Here is a 20,425-nt window from a genome sequence, read left to right as displayed (position 1 = left end):
AAGAAGAGGCTGGGACCTCTGCGGAGTCAAATTCAGTTAGGTAGAAACTTTGATTTAAATCACTGATTTAAATTAAGCCTTACTGACTTGTGATTTAAATCGTGATTTAAATCAGTTAGATTTAAATCAAATCCACCCTGCTCCTACCTGTATCTGACCATGTAGCTGGACGTCTTACCACTCATACCTACACTTACATAAATGGTAAATGGATGTTTACTAATTTTCATTGCAGTTGAAGCGATTTCCTCTCCAGTGTCTCCACCAGAGTCTCCTGCCGACATTGTCTTCTTATCATTCATGATATAAATATCTTTTACTAAGACATTTGACTGTTTCATGGTTTTAGGAGTCAAAGAAACACCTTGCAGGGTTGGGAGCTCTTGGCCTTGGAAATCTTATTACAGAAATCACATCCAGCGCGGACGAGGCCACAGAAACTGAAGGGGTGAACTTGGATGAAGATGGTAATGGCATTGACATAAGGCATTTTGTGTATTTCAGCAGTGTATGTAGTATTCCTCAGTTTTATAGTTGTAAAATTGCAGGGGTCATCCATTAATAAAAAAACCTAAATAAACTTTAAATAGTAAGTTCTTTAAAGGGGTGGATGAACTTTCCATAGGACAGGTCATCAATGTGAGATCTGTCAGGGGTCCCCTCCCCACCAATCAGCTGATATCAGATCTGGCTGCCGGTGTATGTAAGCAATGTACTGCAGCTCCATAAATTGTTTAGTAGCTGCTACTGCCACTTTCTAATATAGTTCTATTAGGCCTGCTGCCCCGATATTATTTATCTGCTCTAGTCCCCGGCTCATTATTTCCACTTTCAGTTTTGTGCTCGACATAGGAGAGTGTTTCATGTGATCTGCGATGTGTGTGAAGGGGGCTGGCTGGCTGCACAATAGCTAATAGCTAACCCAGTCCCTTTATTTTCTACACTTGTCGGCACCAGAAACTGTGTATTACAATGGCCAGAAATTGATGGAGAAGCTGCTGAGACTCGGGACCAGAGTTTCTATCTGAATATCTGCATCTTTCTACAAAAGCTTTTTGTTATTAAACCTCTACTTATATCATTTTTATTCTGCTCATTGCAGTCTATCTACTTATAACTCACCATCTCTATTGTACAGGTTGGGTTAAGAGTACTGATGACGCGATCGACTACTCTGATATCAATGAAGTGGCTGAAGATGAGTCTCGAAGGTATAGGCAGGCTATGGGAAGTCTCCATCTCTCCCGAAGAGCAGGTAAATGTTATCGTCATCGCAGGAGACCTGACTGTAGAATTTCATGTGCTAGTTGAGGTTTTGATGAAATTTGTGCTCTGATTAGATGATGATGACGACGACTATGATGCGGACTGTGAAGATATTGATTCCAAGCTAATGCCACCTCCACCTCCTCCACCAGTGACATGTAAGAAAGAAGAGGAAAAGGGAGCAGCACCAACAAGTAAGTGATCATGGATAGATATATACATATATTCATATCCATATATCTCCTGTGGCAGCGACTTACCTGTCTGTAGAACAAAAGGACTAGGCAATCCTTAGTCTGGAGTCCAGCTTTTGTGTATGAGACCTTAAGAGGTTTACACCAAGAAATTTGATCTTCTCCTATCTACTACTTCTGCCCTTTCTCCCACTATGTAGTCTCACATGGAGAGAAGCTGCTGTGTACAGTCTACTCCCCTCCATTTTCTCACTGCAATATTTACTTAATCAGCTTCATTTTGGGACTACATTAGTTTCTGGATATGTAAAACTGCTGCATCATTGGTGAAAAAAATACTACTTTCTTCTAAGAACATAGGGGCTGATCCATTAAGATTGGTGTTGCTCATACCTGTCTTAATGAAGAGCTGGCAGGAGTAAAGTGCAACAAATTTATTAAGAGCCACTTAATGGATTTGGCACATTTTTCGGTGGCGTGTCCTCGCCACAAATGCTATTGCAGCCAGAGATTTAAGAAATGCCAGCACTTTTGCTATATTTGATGGGCTGGTGTGGCCCTGCTCCTTCTCCACCCGTTTTTGCAGAGCTACTTTACACTCTATCGCAGAGTTCACAGTCGCAAAATTTTTGCACCACTATGCATTGTGCCAAAAACCATTTTACACCAGTTATCTCTCGTAATAGATTTGTTGAATCGGGACTACCTTTTGCAAATCCTATAAATATTCACATGCTGCAGAAAGTTGGGACAAAGTTTGCATTTATCTACATAAGTTATCAACCATGTACAAAAAAACAGTCATCTATAAAGTTGGGCTCTTCGCCTATGGGGCTTTCCATATGAGTGGAGCAGAAGTGCACATGATTAGCCTCCACGCCGTTCACTGTCTAAGAAAGCCGAGTACTATGCTCTATGTGTAGGAGATAGCTTTCAGTTGGGGTTATACCTCTCTTAAAGCCGAATTCTGCTTGTTTTATACAGCCTCTGAAGAAGGTGATGGGATCATTCTTCCTTCCATTATTGCGCCATCTTCCGCTTCCTTGGAAAAGGTGGACTTCAGCAGTTCGTCTGATTCTGAATCTGAGATTGGTCCTCAAGAGCGCAGACAAAGTGAGAAAAAGGAGCGAAAGTTGACATTGCCACTTGCTGGCATAATGCAGAGAGATGGCACCAAACCTCTTCCTAGCGTCACTGAGCTCTTCCCAGAATTTAGACCTGGCAAGGTATTTTCTACCATTATTGTTGTTTTTATGTTCTCCACAAGCTCTTTTTGGGATGCTATAAGGCAGCACGGTTGTATTGGGGTCCTGTGTTTAAACTCACCAAAGACTACCTCTGCAAGGAGTCTGTATGTTCTCCCCATGTTTGTAGGTATTTCCTCCGGGTTTTCTGGTTTCCTTCCACCCCCCAAAGACATACTGATAGGGATATAGATGGTGAGCCCCATTGGAGACAGTGATGTCTGTAACGAGCTGTGGAATATGATGGCTCAATATAAGCAACCAACATGTGATGGGATTAATCAGTCCTATTCCTTACATATTACAGCTGATTTGATTTCTGCCCACATGTGGCATGCAGAGTCCCCATCTTTTAACAAGTGATTGCTGGGGCTAATAGAGTGAGCAATGACACACATGGTTAATAAAATAAGGCAACATCAATAGTGAACCACGTTGATAGCAACTGTTAGTTCTTCTAAGGAGCAGTTTTATTTTGCCTACAGGTTTTGCGCTTTCTTCGACTATTTGGACCTGGGAAAAGTGTCCTGTCAGTTTGGCGTAGTGCCCGCCGAAAACGCCGAAAAAAGCACAGAGAATTGACCCAGGAAGTTCAGGCAAAAGAAGGTGAAGAAGCCGAGGCAGGACCCGAGAAGAAGTCATGTTGGGAATATGAGTATGCTCCAGCACCACCACCTGAGCAATGCCTCTCGGACGATGAGGTACGACGTCCCGCAGCTTATCCTGATGACTGCTTTACCTAATCATGGGGAAACATTTAGTGAATGATTGTCCTAGTTTTATTTATTAGGTGGCCTTCTTTCCCAGGATCAGTGGATGTCTAAAAAAAAAATGCCCCCTGCCCCCCTAATCATAAAGTGGCAGGATATCCTAGTGATACGCTATCATTTCATGAGATCAGAAAACCCTTTTTTAGCCCTTTAATGACCTCTGGCGTACATCATTATAGGTCCCTTGCAAAATAATGAAGCCAGGTAAGGTGCGGACCCTGCGTCATACCAGCTATCGGTTTCCAAGCCAAAAATATAGCAGATTACACCAGGGTGCTGACTAAAAAGGCTTACACTAGAATAAATCACAATCCTCTAAATATAAAAGCAAGCATTTATCATACACCACTTATAAAGGTCATTTGCCCAAATACAGAGCACAAACACTATACCAATGGATGTCAGATTAATGCACTGATGTAGGATCTTGTAATTATTGCTCCCCTACATTAGTGCATTAATTTGTCCCTCATTGGTATATTATCCCCAGTGCTTGTCTGTGTGCATATAATATGTGTTCTGCTTTTGGGCTCTAGTCCTTTTTAAGTGAGTGTATAATAAATGCTTGCTATTGTATTTGTCGGGTAGAGATTTTTTTCCAGTGTAACACAAGTAGATTTCTGTAACTGCAGCAACCAGACTTGGCTCCATTTGCTGCATTTAACTATCTATTGCTTTTGTCGGTCACAGACAGCAGCCTTTAAAGGGAACCTGTCACCCCGAAAATCGCGGGTCAGGTAAGCCCACCGGCATCAGGGGCTTATCTACAGCATTCTGTAATGCTGTAGATAAGCCCCCGATGTTACCTGAAAGAGGAGAAAAAGACGTTAGATTATACTCATCCAGGGGCGGTCCCGCTGCTGGTCCGGTCGGATGGGTGTCTCTGGTCCGCTGCGGCGCCTCCCATCTTCTTTCCATGACGTCCTCTTCTGATCGTCAGCCACGGCTCCGGCGCAGGCGTACTTTGTCTGCCCTATTGAGGGCACAACAAAGTACTGCAGTGCACAGGCGCCGGAAAGGTCAGAGAGGCCCGGGGCCTGCACACTGCAGTACTTTGCTCTGCCCTCAACAGGGCAGACAAAGTACGCCTGCGCCGGAGCCGTGGCTGAAGATCAGAAGAGGACGTCATGGAATGAAGATGGGAGGCGCCGCAGCGGACCAGAGACACCCATCTGACCTGACCAGCAGCGGGACCGCCCCTGGGTAAGTATAATCTAACGTCTTTTTCTCCTCTTTCAGGTAACATCGGGGGCTTATCTACAGTATTACAGAATGCTGTAGATAAGCCCCTGATGCCGGTGGGCTTACCTCACCCGCGATTTTCGGGGTGACAGGTTCCTTTTAAATGACTTCATCGCCGGGAAAATTCTTGCAGCTACCACTAGAGGCAGCATGCTGCCTGCTATTGAGTTTAGTGTGTAACTAAACTCAGTTCGCTCCTTTACTCCCTCTAGTGGCAGCTTTAGGTATTCTGAGCATTTGGAAACTCAGTTTTTGTAAATAAAAAAAATAAAAAGTATCGCAATAAACATATAACAGGAAATTAAATGGCACATAATTCTTATCCTATTTACTTTAAAAAAAAATTATATTTAGGGTGGTATTTCATCTTATACATGAAAACTTACCTGAAGGTGCCGTTACACTTTAGGTGTCCTGTGTGCGTACAAGAGGAATGACCCTATTTCTGGCCATCACATGACTTGCATCCTAGATTTCCACATTTTCCCCTCCACATTTGAAGCCTCAGCGTATCCTCTTTATGTTCTCTGGCTTTTTCTCCCCTACCTTCCTTCCCGTTGGCTCTCCTAGCCCTGCAGACTGACTGTAGACAGACCTGAGCAGTTCGTGAGTGAATGATCAGTACAGGAGGCAAAAAAAGTGACCGATAAGTGAAGAAAGAAACAGATTTCTCAGATAATAAACTTTGTAACTTCTCTTCACCTGTTCTATTGATTTATGGAGAATAGTGTAGTTACTATTCTAGATTTATCTTTTTAAACTTATTTTTTTAGAATTCAGTTGAAATGAATCCAAATATTTTTTTCTTTCTGCAGATCACTATGATGGCTCCTGTGGAGTCCAAGTTCTCCCAGTCCGCTGGGGATACAGATAAGGTTGCGGATACCAAACCCCGAGTAGCAGAGTGGCGCTACGGCCCAGCGCAGTTGTGGTACGATATGCTGGGAGTACCTGAAGATGGCAGTGGATTTGATTATGGATTTAAGCTGAAGGAGGAGAACAATGATGACGATATTGTTCCTGATACTGGCAATGACATAAACGACCAGGTTTGTGAATGAGTAAGTAAGCAGAGATTCTTGGTCATAATGTTTCTCTATCAGTATCTTACACAAGTAGTTTCTGACATTGTTTAGAAACCGGAGGAATCCACAGAGGCACAATTTCAAGATGAACATTTCCTGATGGTAACACAGCTTCAGTGGGAGGATGACGTGATATGGAACGGGGAGGACGTGAAGCACAAAGTAACCAAGACCCAGAGAGCCAGTTTAGCTGGTTGGCTTCCCTCCAGCATGACCAGGAATGCCACAGCGTACAATGCCCAGCAAGGTGCCACCAGTTGGAGCAAAGATGTCAGTAGTATGAGGCTCAGGTCCTTGTTTGCTGATTTAAGGAGTCTTTCTTCTTTCGTGCAGGACTGAATCGAAGTGGATCACTGTTAAACCTACCAACGCCTTTAGTGCAAAAGCCGATCATTCCTGGTTCACTCATTGCTACCAAGGGGAAGGAAAAGCATCCTCCAGAACAGCAAGGTATAGTATGGATTTCTCCTTCGCCTCATTGGGGGACACAGACTGTGGGTGTATGCTGCTGCCACTAGGAGGCGACACTAAGTGATACAGAGAAAGTTCTCTCCTCCCCTGCAGTATACACCCTCCTGCTGGCTCTCAGCTAACCAGTTCTTAGTGTCCGTAGGAGGCACACGGAGGGCTCTGCTATTCAGACCCAAAACTCTTTATTATTTAATTTTTACTTTTTTACATTTTTGATTTTACTTTCTACAACGAAGGGGCGGCGGATCCTTTCAAGGTTCCAATCTCCCCGAACCATCAACAGGCGAGCATGGAGAGTGTCGTCTCTCCGTATCCTCTCCTGCGACGTGGGATACCAGGCCTGAGCTGATTCTTAGGGGCGACGGGCCCCTTCAAGGGTACCGATCTCCCCGCACCCTGAACGGACGAGCACATGGAGTTTCATCTCTCCGTATCCTCTCCTGCGACGTGGGATGCCACTGCCTGAGCTGATTCTTAGGGGCGACGGACCCCTTCAAGGGCACCAATCTCCCCGCACCCTGAACGGACGAGCACATGGAGTGTCGCCTCCACGTACCCTCTTCTGCAGCCAGGCCTAATGCCGGACAACTGGCCCTGTCCACCCGGGGGCTGAACTCCGTGGATGTACAGAGGCCCCTCTCTATGGCGTCCGAGCAGTCCCCACTGTCCCACCACTGTGAAAGCGGATGGCACAAGGAGGCGGACGGTTCCTCTCCACCTCCCTAACAAAAGGGATGATGGATTGAGGTTTACACCTTTATCCCTGCACCTGCAGCAGAACAGTAGAGTGCGCACGCTTTTCTCGGCGCTGAATCCCAGTCATCCGCAGCGGCTCCATGCCGGGACGCGCACCCATGGTGAGTGGATCCAGTCAGCGGTGGGCCTCTGCAGTGGGATATTCACATGCTGACTGGCAGCCTCAGCTTCCCTGTGGCCCACCTCCCTGAGGTAATGCTGCGGCCGGCTGCAAAAATTTAGCCTCCGGCTTCAGCCGATGTGTAGGCCGCATCCCGAAAGCCACGCCCACACTATGGCGCGCTAAGGCGGCTCCGCCCGCTTTTCTGGCGCTTGTCGCCTGGCACAGGAGCATTCAATTTTCTCGGCCACTACTACGCCATTCACTTCTACCGCTGGTATCGCTCCCGCCTGCTGCAGAAATTTAGGCCCCGGCTTGGGCCTATTCATCGAAGTCTCGAGGCTCCACCCACCACATGTATGTGGCTCCGCCCACGAATGGGCACGTCTCGCTCTCTGCAAGACTTTATCACCTCTGCATCTACCTGTGGTCATCTTGGTCCACCTGGCCGGCTCACACAGGGGCGACAGTTTTTTTGCATTAAAGGGGCACAACGACTCTGCAACATCAGTACCCGGGTAAGGAAGTACCTGACCAGTATTCCCTGGTCTTAAAGACACATAATCAGTGTGGTGAAATATGTGTGTGTGTATATATATATATATATATATATATAAATATATATATATATCTATATCTATATGTGTGTAGGGACATATGTCTAGGGTTATATGTGTGACTAGTGGTAATGTAACATCTGCCCTGAAGGCAAGTCGCACCTAGGTGTTAATAGGTACTTCATTGGTTCCTTGGGACTAGTAGAAATTCTGTCTCCATATCCCACCAGGAGGTCTGGCTAAGGCCAAGAAGAAATGAACACTTGGCACCCCCTAGTGCTTGGAGGGGAGATGCTAATTGCGGCTTGAGGGCTAGCTATCCCTGGGAACCACCTCACAAGTGTCTCCAGAGGAAAATAATATATATTCATTAGTAGAGCGGCCGTGGCCCAATCAAACAGAACGCAATTATGATATTAACCTGGAAGGCCGGTCTAGAAACCTGACCTCAGACCAAAGTTATACATTTAGGCTGCAAACAGAGAATTGTGTTCACATGTGAGGGCAGCCTGAGAAGCTGGGGTGATCCAATCTACATTCTTCCTTCCCCCAGGGAGCAGAAAGCAACTACCAGTTAGGTAATTTCTGTAAGTTTTCTGCTGTTTATTTTGACACTGTTTTGCATAAGTTGTATGTCTTTTTAGTATCATATTTTTATACCTTTTTCTTATTGTAAGCATTGAACTTTTTGTTATTAAAGTATAAAACTTTAACAAGTTGAACCTTGAATGTTCTAAAAGCATCCATAGCCTAAAGGTGTGTGAGCCTTATGAGTGATAGACATATTTTTATTAATAATTAGACACAGTCTTCGAAAAATAACTGGCAAAATCGTCAAAGTACAAGATGAAATACACACTACCACTACAATGGAGGGTAGAAAAAACGAAAAAAAGCCAAAATAAAATATAATGAATTTTATTAGATATATTATTAAAAAAGAATGATAAAATACCAAAGGAAGCTACTAGAGAGGACACACTTGAGAGGAAACCTATGGACAGTGCCCAACATATATAAATGTCACAATGATGACTAAAGTTTTGTCCAAAATCCATAGAAGCACATCAAAAAATATATAAATATTTGATAATAATAATAACAAAAATAACCTCTATGCAAAAAATAACAAATAACAATAGTAAAAAATACTAACAAAAAAGTGCCTAGTGCAAGATGTAGACAGAAAAATCCATGAATAAATACTAATGTCAGATGATAATGATATAATAATATAACCTCTGTTTGTGTGGCTCTAGTAGCTTGCTTTGGTATTTTATAATTCTTTTTTAATAATATATCTAATAAAATTCATTATATTTTGGCTTTTTTTTTTCGTTTTTTCTACCCTCCATTGTAGTGGTAGTGTGTATTTCATCATCACATATTTTTATTAGTATTGTTATTAGTCCGGGACTCATCGCCCGTGTATTCGATGAGTGGTGGCAGCGCGTATGAGCGGGTGTGTGGCCTTGTTCGGTGTGTGATTTATGCTCCCATTACAGCATAGGACAGAGCCTCAATTTTTTTAATTTTTACATGGGCAACAGTATAAAATGGATCCTAAAATTTGTTGGGCAATTTCTCCTGAGTACACGGATACCTCACATGTGGGGGTAAACCACAAGGCTCAGAAGGGAAGGAGCACCATTTGACTTTTTGAATGGAAAATTAGCTCCAACGTTAGCGGACACGTCGCGTATTGAAAGTATGTAGTGTATGTCAGGTTGGTATGTGGTGTAGTGTACGTCAGGTTGGTGTGTATTGTGTTTTATACACCACACACACACACCAACCTGACATACACTATACCACACCACACACCAACCTGACATGTCAGGTTGGTGTGTGTGGTGTAGTGTACGTCAGGTTGGTGTGTGGTGTAGTGTACGCCAGGTTGGTGTGTGGTGTCGTATAGTGTACGTCAGGCTGGTGTGTGTGTGGTGTATACTACACCACACACACCAACCTGACATACGCTACACCACACCACACACCAACCTGACACTACGTCAGGTTGGTGTGTGTGGTGTAGTGTACATCAGGTTGGTGTGTGTGGTGTAGTATACACCACACACACCAACCTGACGTACACTATACCACACACCAACATGACGTACACAACGCCACACACACCAACCTGACACGCTATGTCAGGTTGGTGTGTGTGGTGTAGTGTATGTCAGGTTGGTGTGTGGTGTTGTATAGTGTACGTCAGGTTGGTGTGTGTGTGTGATGTGACAGGATGGAGCTGTCAGGTAGGAGAGGAGCAAATGGAGTCGGCAGCAGCAGGTGATAAAGGAGCACAGGGGGTGATCAGGGGGGCAAGGGGTGATCAGGGGCCGTGGGTGATTGGGGGGGGGGGGTGCAGGGGGTGATTAGGGGGGCCGGGGGTGGGGGGGGGTTAGGCTGATCACCAGGGGAGGATGGAGCTGTCAGGTAAGGGGGGGGGGCAGGAGGGGAGCAGAGGACGAGCTGTAGATGGAGCCGGCAGCAGGAAATCGGGGTGATCAGGGGGCAGGGGGTGACCAGGGGGGCCGGGGGTGATTAGGGGTGATCACTGGAGAGGGTGATCACCTGGGGAGGAGGGGCTGACAGGCGCAGGGGGGTAGGAGAGGAGAAAATGGAGCTGGCAGAAGCAGGTGATCAGGGGGGGGTAGGGGGTGATCTGGGGGGCAGGGGGTGATTGGGGTGATCACTGGGGGGTGATCACCAGGGGAGGATGGAGCTGTCAGGCGCCGTGGGGGCAGGAGAGGAGCAAACGGAGCCGACAGCAGGTGACAAAGGAGTGCAGGGGTGATCAGGAGGGCGGGGGGGTTGATCACCAGGGGAGGATGGAGCTGTCAGGCACAGGGGGGGGGGTGGAGCAGAGGACAAGCTGTAGAAGGAACCGGCAGCAGGTAATCACGGGGTGATCAGGGGGCCGAGGGTGATTGGGGTGATCACTGGGGGGGGGGGGGTGATCACCGGGGGAGGATGGAGCTGTCAGGCGCAGGGGAGGGTAGGAGAGGAGCAAATGGAGGCAGCAGCAGGTAATAAAGGAGTGCAGGGGGTAATCAGGGGGTAACTTTGGGGTGATCACCAGGGGAGGATGGAGCTGCCAGGTACGGGGGGGGGGGGGGCAGGAGGGGAGCAGAGGACGAGCTGTCGATGGAGCCGGCAGCAGGTAATCAGGGGGTGGGCAGGGGGTGACCAGAGGGGCTGGGGGTGATTAGGGGTGATCACTGAAGAGGGTGATCACCAGGGGAGGAGGGGCTAACAGGCGCAGGGGGGGTAGGAGAGAAGAAATTGGAGCCAGCAGCAGCAGGTGATAAAGGGGGGCAAGGGATGATCAGGGGGGAGGGGGTGGAGGTTGGGGTAGAGTGGAGGACAAGAGAGGGGAGATACCTGTCCTCAACAGCAGCGGTGGTAGTGGCAGTGGGGGAGGCGGTGGCACTGTGAAGAGGTGTGCAGTGGTGGCGGCGATCGCAGTGTCTGGGGGGCAGGTGAGCAGTCAGGCACCTCACTCCTCAGCTTCCACGGAAGGCATGAAGCTGAGGAGCGAGGCAGATATTGTTTTTCTCCGCCCCTCCACATCTGATTGGAGGGCTTGCGTCACATGGACGCTAGCTCCAATCAGATCTGAGGGGGGGTGACAAAAAGGTCATCAGGAGTGATCGTAGCCTGGGGGGCAAGGCCACCCCCCCCCCCCCCCCGGGGTCAAGTATAGGTCCCCCTGCACCTACGGGACGGGTGACCTTTCATTAACCCCGGTCACCCGACCCGCAGTAACGCAATCCTTCTGTGACACAGCATCTGCATCACAGGTCGGATTGGCACCTACTTTCAAGACGCATACGCTGTCACAGGTCGTGAAGGGGTTAAAGGGCACCGATCTCCCCACACCATCAACAGATGAGCACATGGAGTGTCGCCTCCATGTATCCTCTTCTGCATCCAAGCCTAACGCCAGACAACCTGCCCTGTCCACCCGGGGACCTGAACTCTGTGGACGTACAGAGGCACCCTTTTTGGCGTCCGAGAACCCCCCTCTGCATCACCACTATTTAGCAGATGATGCACTTCCCTGTTAAGAGGACGGTGGACCGAGGGTTCCTAATTTTTAACTCTGCACTGTCAAAAGAGAGAGACGATGGCAAGAGATGGCTTTTTTCCGAACTGCTGAATGCAGCCGCACATTCTGCCACTTGGCAGATTAACCAGGTAGAATCTTCTGTGGTTTACCTACCAGTATCCCTGCCTGATGTATCATCAATTAAAAATACACGGACTGTCAGATAGAAAATCTGGTTCGTTTTGTCTTGCGTTTTCTGGTTCAGCGCTTTACCTTTCCTTAGCCGCCGCATGGGTTGCTAGAGCAATGGTCTCCTGGTCGGAGATCTTAACTACCTTTATTTCACACCAGTAACCTTTTCCCGAAGACAGTACACAATCAAATCTTCTGAGCGGGAGTCTAACAAAGGATCGTATGTTTCCTACAGACCCAACCAGCAGTGGAAGGGTTGTCCAGGACAGTCTAAATCTAAGGGATCTTGGTTCCAAATGGGGAACGAAAAGTAAGACCGATCCTGGACCTAAAACTTCTAACAACCTTTGACAAGGTCCTCCTTTTTCGGATGGAGTTCCTCTGCTCAGCCATTATTTCAACAGAAAAAAGTGTTTTTTCTGGCATCTTTCGACATTCGGGATGCTTGCCCTCACGTTCCTGTTTTTCCCCTCTTCAAAAGTTCCTTCGCTTTTCCATTCGCGAACAGCATTTTCAAGTCTTGACCTTGCCCTCCGGCCTTGCTACCGCACCCAGAGTGTTCGCAAGGGTCATGGCGGCTGTCATGTTCCTCTTGCACCCTAGAGGCGTGGTCGTCCTGCCCTATTTGGTCAACTTTCTAGCCACTCTTCCAGGACTACGCTGAGTCGTCTCTATCACTTGCGATACCCTCTCACCTGGGCTGGCAGCTAAACTTAGACAAGTTTTCCTCATATCCAGCCCGGTAGATCCTTTTTGAGGATGATCCTGCACACTTCCAGAAGGATGGTAATTCTCCCTCGAGACAAGGTCGTGGCCCTTCAACAGGGAGCTCGCGCACTTGATCACTCATCCCCTCATTTCATTCGATTTGCTAGGAGGGTTCTGGGGGAAAATGGTGACGACAATGGAAGCAGTTTCCTTCGCTCCGCTCGTTTTAAGCAAGTCAAGCAGGCTTTCAGAGGGTAGTCTCTGAGCTCCTTCCTCATCTAGGGCCTTTCTCCCTGTTCAATGGTTATTGGTGACTATCTGTGCCAGTCTTCTTCTCCCGATCATTGCTCTGGGGATCCAAACGGTACGGCTAGTCCTACAGCAGGTCCACTGCATTTTGGCGGGTCACCCCATCCACATTCAATTGGATAATGCCACGGCTGTGCCATACATCAATCATCTAGCAGGTACCCACGGTCAGGCGCCTTGGCCGAGGTACCTCACATTCTCTGATGGGCCGAGATCTATCACTTGGTGATCTCAGCAGTACATATTCCAGGAGTAGAACTCTGGGCGGCAGACATATTCAGTCGTCAGGGTTCCCCCTCAAGTGAGTGGGAACTTCACCCGGAAGTCTTCCATCAGATCTTCCTTCACTGTAGCTCTTCAGTTGTAGATCGGATGGCGTCCAGACTGAACGCCAATGTACTCGAGTTCATGGTTCGGCCTCGAGATCCAAGAGCCATCGCAGTGCTTGCTCTGGTTCTTCCGTGGTACCAGTTTCCATAACCCCTCTTCCACTACTTCCAAAAGCCTTTCCGAAGCAGAAAGGCCCCCCAGTGATCCTCGGGGATCCGCACAGACCACGTCAGTTTTTTGTTTGCGGAGCTAGTATCTTTCCGTCTTCTTGCAACAGGGGAATTTTCACATGTAGTCCTTCCCTATCGCATACCGTTAGATCTTTGGATCCTTAATGGTCCTGGGAGTCTTACAGTAGACTCCTTTTGATCTGGACAGACTTTTCTATCAGGGAAGGTCGCCCTTTTTTCTGTATGATCTTGTCATCCTGATGAGTCTTCAGAGCTTGCCACTCTGTTCTTTCAGACTTTTTTCCTTATTACCATCAAGGCAAGGTTGTCCTCAGGCCATCCCTGTCCCTTCTTACCAAGGTGGTATTGTGTTCCCACTGTTATGAGGCTATCGTTCTTCCCTCATCTCTTTCGGCTCCAGTCTACAAAACGAAATGGGTTCCCCATAATCTCAACAAAGTGAGTGCTCTGAGTAGGTACGTATCGAGGACGGCGTCCTTCCGAAGGTCGAACACTTTATTTGGGCTTCCTGACGATAAGAAGGCTTCCTTATGGTTACAGGAAGGGTTTAGCCATTTTCCTTGGGTTTGTTAGTCTGGTGGATTCGTTTCACCATCCAGGAGTCCTTCCGTGTTAGATGTCAGCCTATCTCCCTGTCTATCGAGGGATCTAGGCACCAGGCGTCGGCAAAGCACACCTGCAAGCTTGTGGATTCGTCCAGTCCACATGCATTCTTGAAGCACTATAATTCCCACACTTCCACAGATGTGAGTCTGGGCAGGCGGACTCTGCAGGCCGCGATGGCGCACTTGTAAGTAGCGGTTACACAGGGCCTGATCTGATGCTGTCCCCACCCAGGGACTGCTTTGGGATATCCCACTGTCTGTGTCCCCCAATGAGGCGAAGGAGAAATAGGGATTTTTGTGTACTCATCGTAAAATCCTTTTCTCCGAGCCATTCATTGGGGGACACAGCTCCTACCCTGTTATTAGCTTGTGTTTGTTTTATAATTTGACATGCTATACTCTCATATATAATGTGACATGATATACGCTCATATGTTATTGATCTCCTACTTTTGCACCGAACTGGTTAGCTGAGAGCCAGCAGGAGGGTGTATACGGCAGGGGAGGAACTAACTTTTTTTGTATCACTTAGTGTCAGCCTCCTAGTGGCAGCAGCATACACCCACGGTCTGTGTCCGCCAATGAATGGCTCGGAGAAAAGGATTTTATGGCGAGTACACAAAAATCCCTATTTTGGCTGTGGGCGAGGCGCAAGTCACAATTCTTACTGATAAACCTTAAATACTCCTAGAAAAGTATAGAATTTATATATGTTCCTTGCGCAACTTTTCTTCCTATGACACAAATGTTTCCAGACCAAGTAATGTCTGTATGCTGATGGCTACTACTATAAGGGATAGTATCTGCACATCGTCACGGCACAGTCAGACCTGGACTAGACAGTGACTTGTGGTCAGATTGTGCTGTGGTTTTAGGAGTCTGATTGCAGATATGTCCACCTTGCTTTTTAGCATCCACGGAAGAAGATCGCCCTTGGTTTTCAATTTTTCCTATTGACAATGAAGAATTGGTATATGGACGGTGGGAAGACAATATAATCTGGGATGATCAAGCCATGGACAGGATTTTGGACCCTCCTGTGTTAACGTTAAATCCCAACGATGAAAACATTATCCTGGGTTGGTAACATTTCACACACAGTTGTAATATACTTGTCCTTAGGAATTCTTCTATATTTAACTTATTTTTTTATCAACAGAAATCCCAGATGAGAAAGAAGAAACCACGTCAAATTCTCCCTCTAAGGAGAGCAAGAAGGAGTCATCTCTAAAGAAAAGTAGAATTTTATTAGGGAAAACTGGTGTCATCAAGGAGGAGCCCCAGCAGGTAAGGGGGCCATCCCTTAAAGGGATATTCTAGACAGAATATCTTATTTAAATTAGTACAAGCAGCTAAATTTTTTTGTAATCTCACCGATAGCTCTTTTTTCTCTTATTCTACCCCCTTAATTAACAACTGAGATGGATAGCTTGATGCCACATGCTCCGCAGTGTAACATTTGGCCCTCTAAGAGCTACATGCTTAATTACACTAGCTCCTATTGATCTAGGACTCGCTTATTAATGTCATACTGAGACAGCAAAGCATCTAAGTCTGGACGAGTAAAAAGGGATGTTGTGTAATGTGTCCTCTCACAGAACATGTCCCAGCCGGAGGTGAAGGATCCCTGGAATTTATCCAATGATGAATTTTACTATCCAAAACAGCAAGGGTTACGAGGAACATTTGGAGGAAACATTATCCAGGTAAATTCTTATTCTTACAGGCACACAATTCCTAACTGAAGCATTGATGCTAATACTAAACAAAATGATCTTTGCTGCTGAGATCTGATTTTGGATTGTGAACATATATCACATGACTATGGGTCTTTGTTAGCAGCGATGTGCGGTATATAGTGATGAGCAAACATGATCAGGTAAGGTGTTGTCCAAGCATGCTCGGGTGCTCAAATAATATGTTTGAGTCCCCTCGCCTTCATGTTTCGCGGCTGTTTGACAGCCACAACACATGTAGGGATTGCCTAACAGGGAATCCCTGCATGAGTTGTGGCTGTCGTAATGGATGGTAACAATATTAAGGGACCTGAGAAGACTGATCTTAAGGTACCTTCACACATAACGATATTGTTAACGATATCGCTGCTTTTTGTGACGTAGCAACGATATCGTTAATAAAATCGTTATGTGTGACAGCGACCAACGATCAGGCCCCTGCTGGGAGATCGTTGGTCGCTGAAGAAAGTCCAGAACTTTATTTCTTTATCGCCTCTCATTGGGGGACACAGGAACCATGGGTGTATGCTGCTGCCACTAGGAGGCTGACACTATGCAAATAAAAAAGTTAGCTCCTCCTCTGCAGTGTACACCCCACCGACTGGCATTATACTCTTCAGTTTAGCTTAGTGTCAGTAGGAGGTGGACACGGGTCTTTCATTAGACCCTTATCTACCTCTATGTGCGTCGCTTCCTTTACAGGTTTCCCGGAGGGATACAGGGTGAACAGTCACACCTGTAGTCCCACAAGGCGGACTATGAGTACGGTGTGTACTGCCACCCCGTATCCTCATAGATCCCTCTCCAGGACCAAGAGCCTAGCACACAAGCGTGCTCAGAAGTCCGGTCCTGGCTCCGTCACCCACCCACTCGCCCACCAGAGCCTGTCGGTTGCGGAGACGAGGACGTCCATCAGCTCCCTGGACGTCTCAACCCTTTTTCAAGGTTAGTACGCGTGGAATTTTTAGGTGAGTATATTCTCCCTTCCCCTCCCATCCCAGACCTTTGATAGGGTTCTTGTTAGGGGCTCCCTGGCGACTCGCTTACCCGGTCATCGCCTGTCTTTCGGTGGCGCGGCTGGTATTTCCACATTTCTTCCCCTTTTCTGCAGGGGCCTTCTGCTCTCCAGCGCGGGGCCCCCCTTTTAGGCCACCGCGCTCTTTTCCCTGTGGCCAGCATTTCTTCCACGACAGCTCTATGGCTGCCGTACGCTCCTTCCGCGGCGCATTACCGGCGCTGCGGTTTTTACTCTGGGCACATCCTTTGCGCGGCAGCCCTGCAGGCGGTCGCGCCGCTTCTCGCTGCGGCGCTTTGCTCTGGCGCCGCAGAAGGTGTTTATCTGCGGCGCCCTTCTGTGACCTGCAGGCTGTCACGCCGCTTCTCCCTGCGGCGCATTGCTCTGGCGCCGCGGGAGGGTGTTGTCTGCGGCGCCCTTCAGCGGCCCCAGCCTCCCTCACGCCGCATTGTTTCCGGCGCTCTATTTCGGCGCCGCGGCCTTTTTTTCTCGGCCGCCGGTCCCTAATTTAGGCCCCGGCTTCGGCCGGGGCCTACTTCCGGTTGTCGGCTTTCTCCATTTCCGCTTCTGCGGGCGGGCTTTTTCCCGCCCGACATACTGCGCCCTGCCCACCGGCGCCTCTACGTCTGGCTCCGCCCCCCTTCCTCGTGGGACTCTCAGCTGGTGTGCGCCGCTTCACACAGCAAGCAGCCCTCGCAGCACCTCACGCAGCGCGCCACGCTCCTTCGCCCGCATCTTCTGTGGGCTCAGCATCGCAAGAATACAGCAACAAGTGGGACATCTTCCAGGACCGGGTCCGTGAGTAGCTGCACTGCAGACTGACACCCTTCTCTGCCCCACTGTCCCCTAACCCACTGGCATCTTCAGGGATCTCTCAAAATGTCTTCTAAAGGGGGCCGCTCTCGCCCCCCTACCTCTTCATCTTCTGCCTTAGTCACGTACTTTGCATGTTCGTCCTGTAACAGCAAACTTCCCTCAGGTCAGTCCTCTCCGCTGTGTCAGTCCTGCAGCAACCCGATTGTTCCCACCGCCCAGGATCCCCCGACTGTTCCGCCCGAGAGTGATCCCCCCATCCCAGGCTGGGCCGCCTCTCTGTCACAATCGGTGGCCGATTTAACACGGGTATCTCAAACCTTGGTGTCCGCGCTGGATCGGTTACCCCTGCAGACCCCTGCCGTGGCCAGCGGGTCGCAGGAACCGCCACCCGAGACCTCCTTGCCAAGCTACAAAAGGTCCAGACAGGAACGTCGGTCTGAGTCCTCTTCGCGTTCCATCTCGCCGCCCGGCCCTCCCCCGCGGTTGGTGTCGCACCGTTCCTCCTCCCCTGAGTCAGGCGAGGCTTTATCTGATGCGCCCTCAGAGGAAATTTCGGAGCTGGATCCTAGCCAAATCGCCACCATGAGTGAGTCGGTCCAGAACCTCATTCGGGCTATAAACCAAACCTGTGGCATTAAGGATCCCTCTACGGAACCCGCAGATCTGGCGGTTTCGTTTAGACGGGCCAAACCACCTTCAAAATTTTTTGCTCCTCATCCTGAATTCGAGGAAATCCTGGCCAGAGAGAGAGAGAATCCGACCAGACGTTTTCAGAGGGGAAAACGCCTGGGGGTGTTATATCCTTTTTCACCAGATCTTACCGCCAATTGGACGGTCTCTCCCTCGGTGGATCCCCCTGTTTCCAGGCTGTCCACCAACACGGTGCTTCCACTGTCCGGCGGAGCGTCTCTGAAGGATTCTAACGACAGAGTTATAGAATCCTTCGCGAAATCTGCCTTTGAAGCGGCTTCAGCAGCGCTATGCCCAGCCTTTGCTTCCACTTGGGCTTCAAAATCCATCTCAAAATGGGCCAAGGATCTACGGCGAGGTATCCTGGACGGGGCTCCTCCCGCGCAATTAGCGGAACTTGCCAACCAGATTTCCCACGCGGGTGAATACCTGGTTTCCGCCTCCCTGGATGTCGCCTCTTGTGCGGCTCAGGCTTCCAGCAATGCCGTTGCCATCCGCCGGACCGTTTGGCTCAAGGCCTGGCAGGCGGACTTGTCCTCCAAAAAGTCCCTCACTAGTCTGCCCTTCCAGGGCTCTCGTCTCTTTGGTTCCCAGCTGGACCAGATCATTAAGGACGCCACTGGGGGCACAAGTTCCCTTCTCCCCCAGGCTAAACCTCGTCGCCCTCCCCCTAGACGGCAGTTTCGCTCGTTTCGGCCTTTTCGTCGCTTCGCTGCATCAAACTCCTTTTCCCAGCAGCAACAGAGGCCACAGGCACGTCAAGAGAAGAAGGCGGTGTCCTTCAGGCCCACTCCGTCCTGGCGTCCTCGCTATTCCCAGGGTAGATCGTCCAGGCCCAGGACTGGAAGATCCACTTCCGCATGACTCTCGGCAAGACTCCAGCCCAACTCCCAGGTTGGGGGGCCGTCTTCTCCGTTTCAGGGACGTCTGGATTTCCGCAGTAGAGGATGCATGGGTCAGGGAAGTTGTATCCTCGGGATACAAAATAGAGTTCGCCTCCCGACCCAGGGATCGTTTCTTCCAATCTCGTCCTCCAAAAGATCCCGCTTTGTTTCCGGGCTTCTTCGCAGCCATCGCTTCTCTGCTAAAATCCGGGGTAATTGTTCCCGTCCCAGAAAAGGAACGGTACACGGGTTTCTACTCGAACCTCTTTGTGGTACCGAAAAAAAAAGACGGCCAGGTTCGTCCCATTCTGGACCTCAAATTGCTGAACAGGAGGGTTCGCCTGAGACACTTCAGGATGGAATCCCTTCGTTCAGTAATTGCTTCCATGGAGGCTCAGGAATTTCTATGCTCTATAGATATCCAGGACGCCTACCTACATGTTCCAATATTTCCCGGACATCACCGTTTCCTGCGCTTTGCAGTGCAACAAGATCATTTTCAGTTCGTCGCCCTGCCGTTCGGTCTCGCAACCGCGCCAAGGGTGTTCACGAAAATCATGGCGGCGCTGATGGCCATTTTGAGGGTCAGAGGCTTGGTCCTGTTTCCATACCTCGACGACATCCTCATCAAGGCTCCGTCCTTTGCTCAGGCCCACGAGAGCTTGTCCATTGTTCTCGACACCTTATCCCGTTTCGGATGGCTGGTCAACCGGAAGAAGTCCTGCCTTATTCCTTCTCAGCGCATCATCTTTCTGGGCATGCTCTTCGACACTCGTCAGTCCAGAGTCTTCCTTCCCAAAGACAAGAGATCCACCCTTTGTCGGGACATACTCTTGCTCCAGGGTCCTCGGCCTCCCTCCCTCCGATCGGCCATGAAGGTTCTGGGGAGGATGGTAGCTACCTTGGAAGCGATTCCCTTCGCCCAATTCCATTCTCGACCCCTTCAGCAAGCCATTCTGTCTCAGTGGGACAGGTCGGTCTTCTCCCTGGATCGGCCGATCAGACTCTCCTTTCGGGTCAAGCGGTCTCTCAACTGGTGGCTGACGTCTCCTCTCATCTCCCAGGGCAGGTCCTTCCTTCCGGTTCACTGGCAGGTGGTGACAACGGATGCCAGCCTGATCGGCTGGGGTGCGGTTTTTCGCCACCTGACGGTTCAGGGCCGTTGGTCGACGCAGGAGTCTGCGCTGCCGATCAACGTCCTCGAAATTCG

The 20,425-nt window shown here is 49.0% G+C and overlaps 1 protein-coding gene across 1 annotated transcript in view; it reads left to right on the top strand.

Annotated features, from left to right (window-relative positions):
• Positions 1–20,425, top strand: part of TAF1 (TATA-box binding protein associated factor 1) — a 102,589-nt gene that overhangs the window by 4,321 nt on the left and 77,843 nt on the right. Inside the window, exons 2-12 of the mRNA XM_069747263.1 lie at positions 350–467; positions 1,139–1,255; positions 1,341–1,460; positions 2,445–2,686; positions 3,190–3,405; positions 5,532–5,765; positions 5,853–6,048; positions 6,135–6,251; positions 14,986–15,153; positions 15,234–15,361; positions 15,673–15,780. Of these exons, the coding sequence (XP_069603364.1) occupies positions 350–467; positions 1,139–1,255; positions 1,341–1,460; positions 2,445–2,686; positions 3,190–3,405; positions 5,532–5,765; positions 5,853–6,048; positions 6,135–6,251; positions 14,986–15,153; positions 15,234–15,361; positions 15,673–15,780 (1,764 nt within the window). The remainder of the gene's footprint in view (positions 1–349; positions 468–1,138; positions 1,256–1,340; positions 1,461–2,444; positions 2,687–3,189; positions 3,406–5,531; positions 5,766–5,852; positions 6,049–6,134; positions 6,252–14,985; positions 15,154–15,233; positions 15,362–15,672; positions 15,781–20,425) is intronic.

The sequence above is a fragment of the Ranitomeya imitator genome, chromosome 2, assembly GCF_032444005.1.
Source record: "Ranitomeya imitator isolate aRanImi1 chromosome 2, aRanImi1.pri, whole genome shotgun sequence".
NCBI lineage: Eukaryota > Metazoa > Chordata > Amphibia > Anura > Dendrobatidae > Ranitomeya > Ranitomeya imitator.
The sequence above is the reverse complement of the archived record's forward strand: the minus strand, read 5'-3'. Positions and strand labels throughout refer to the sequence as shown.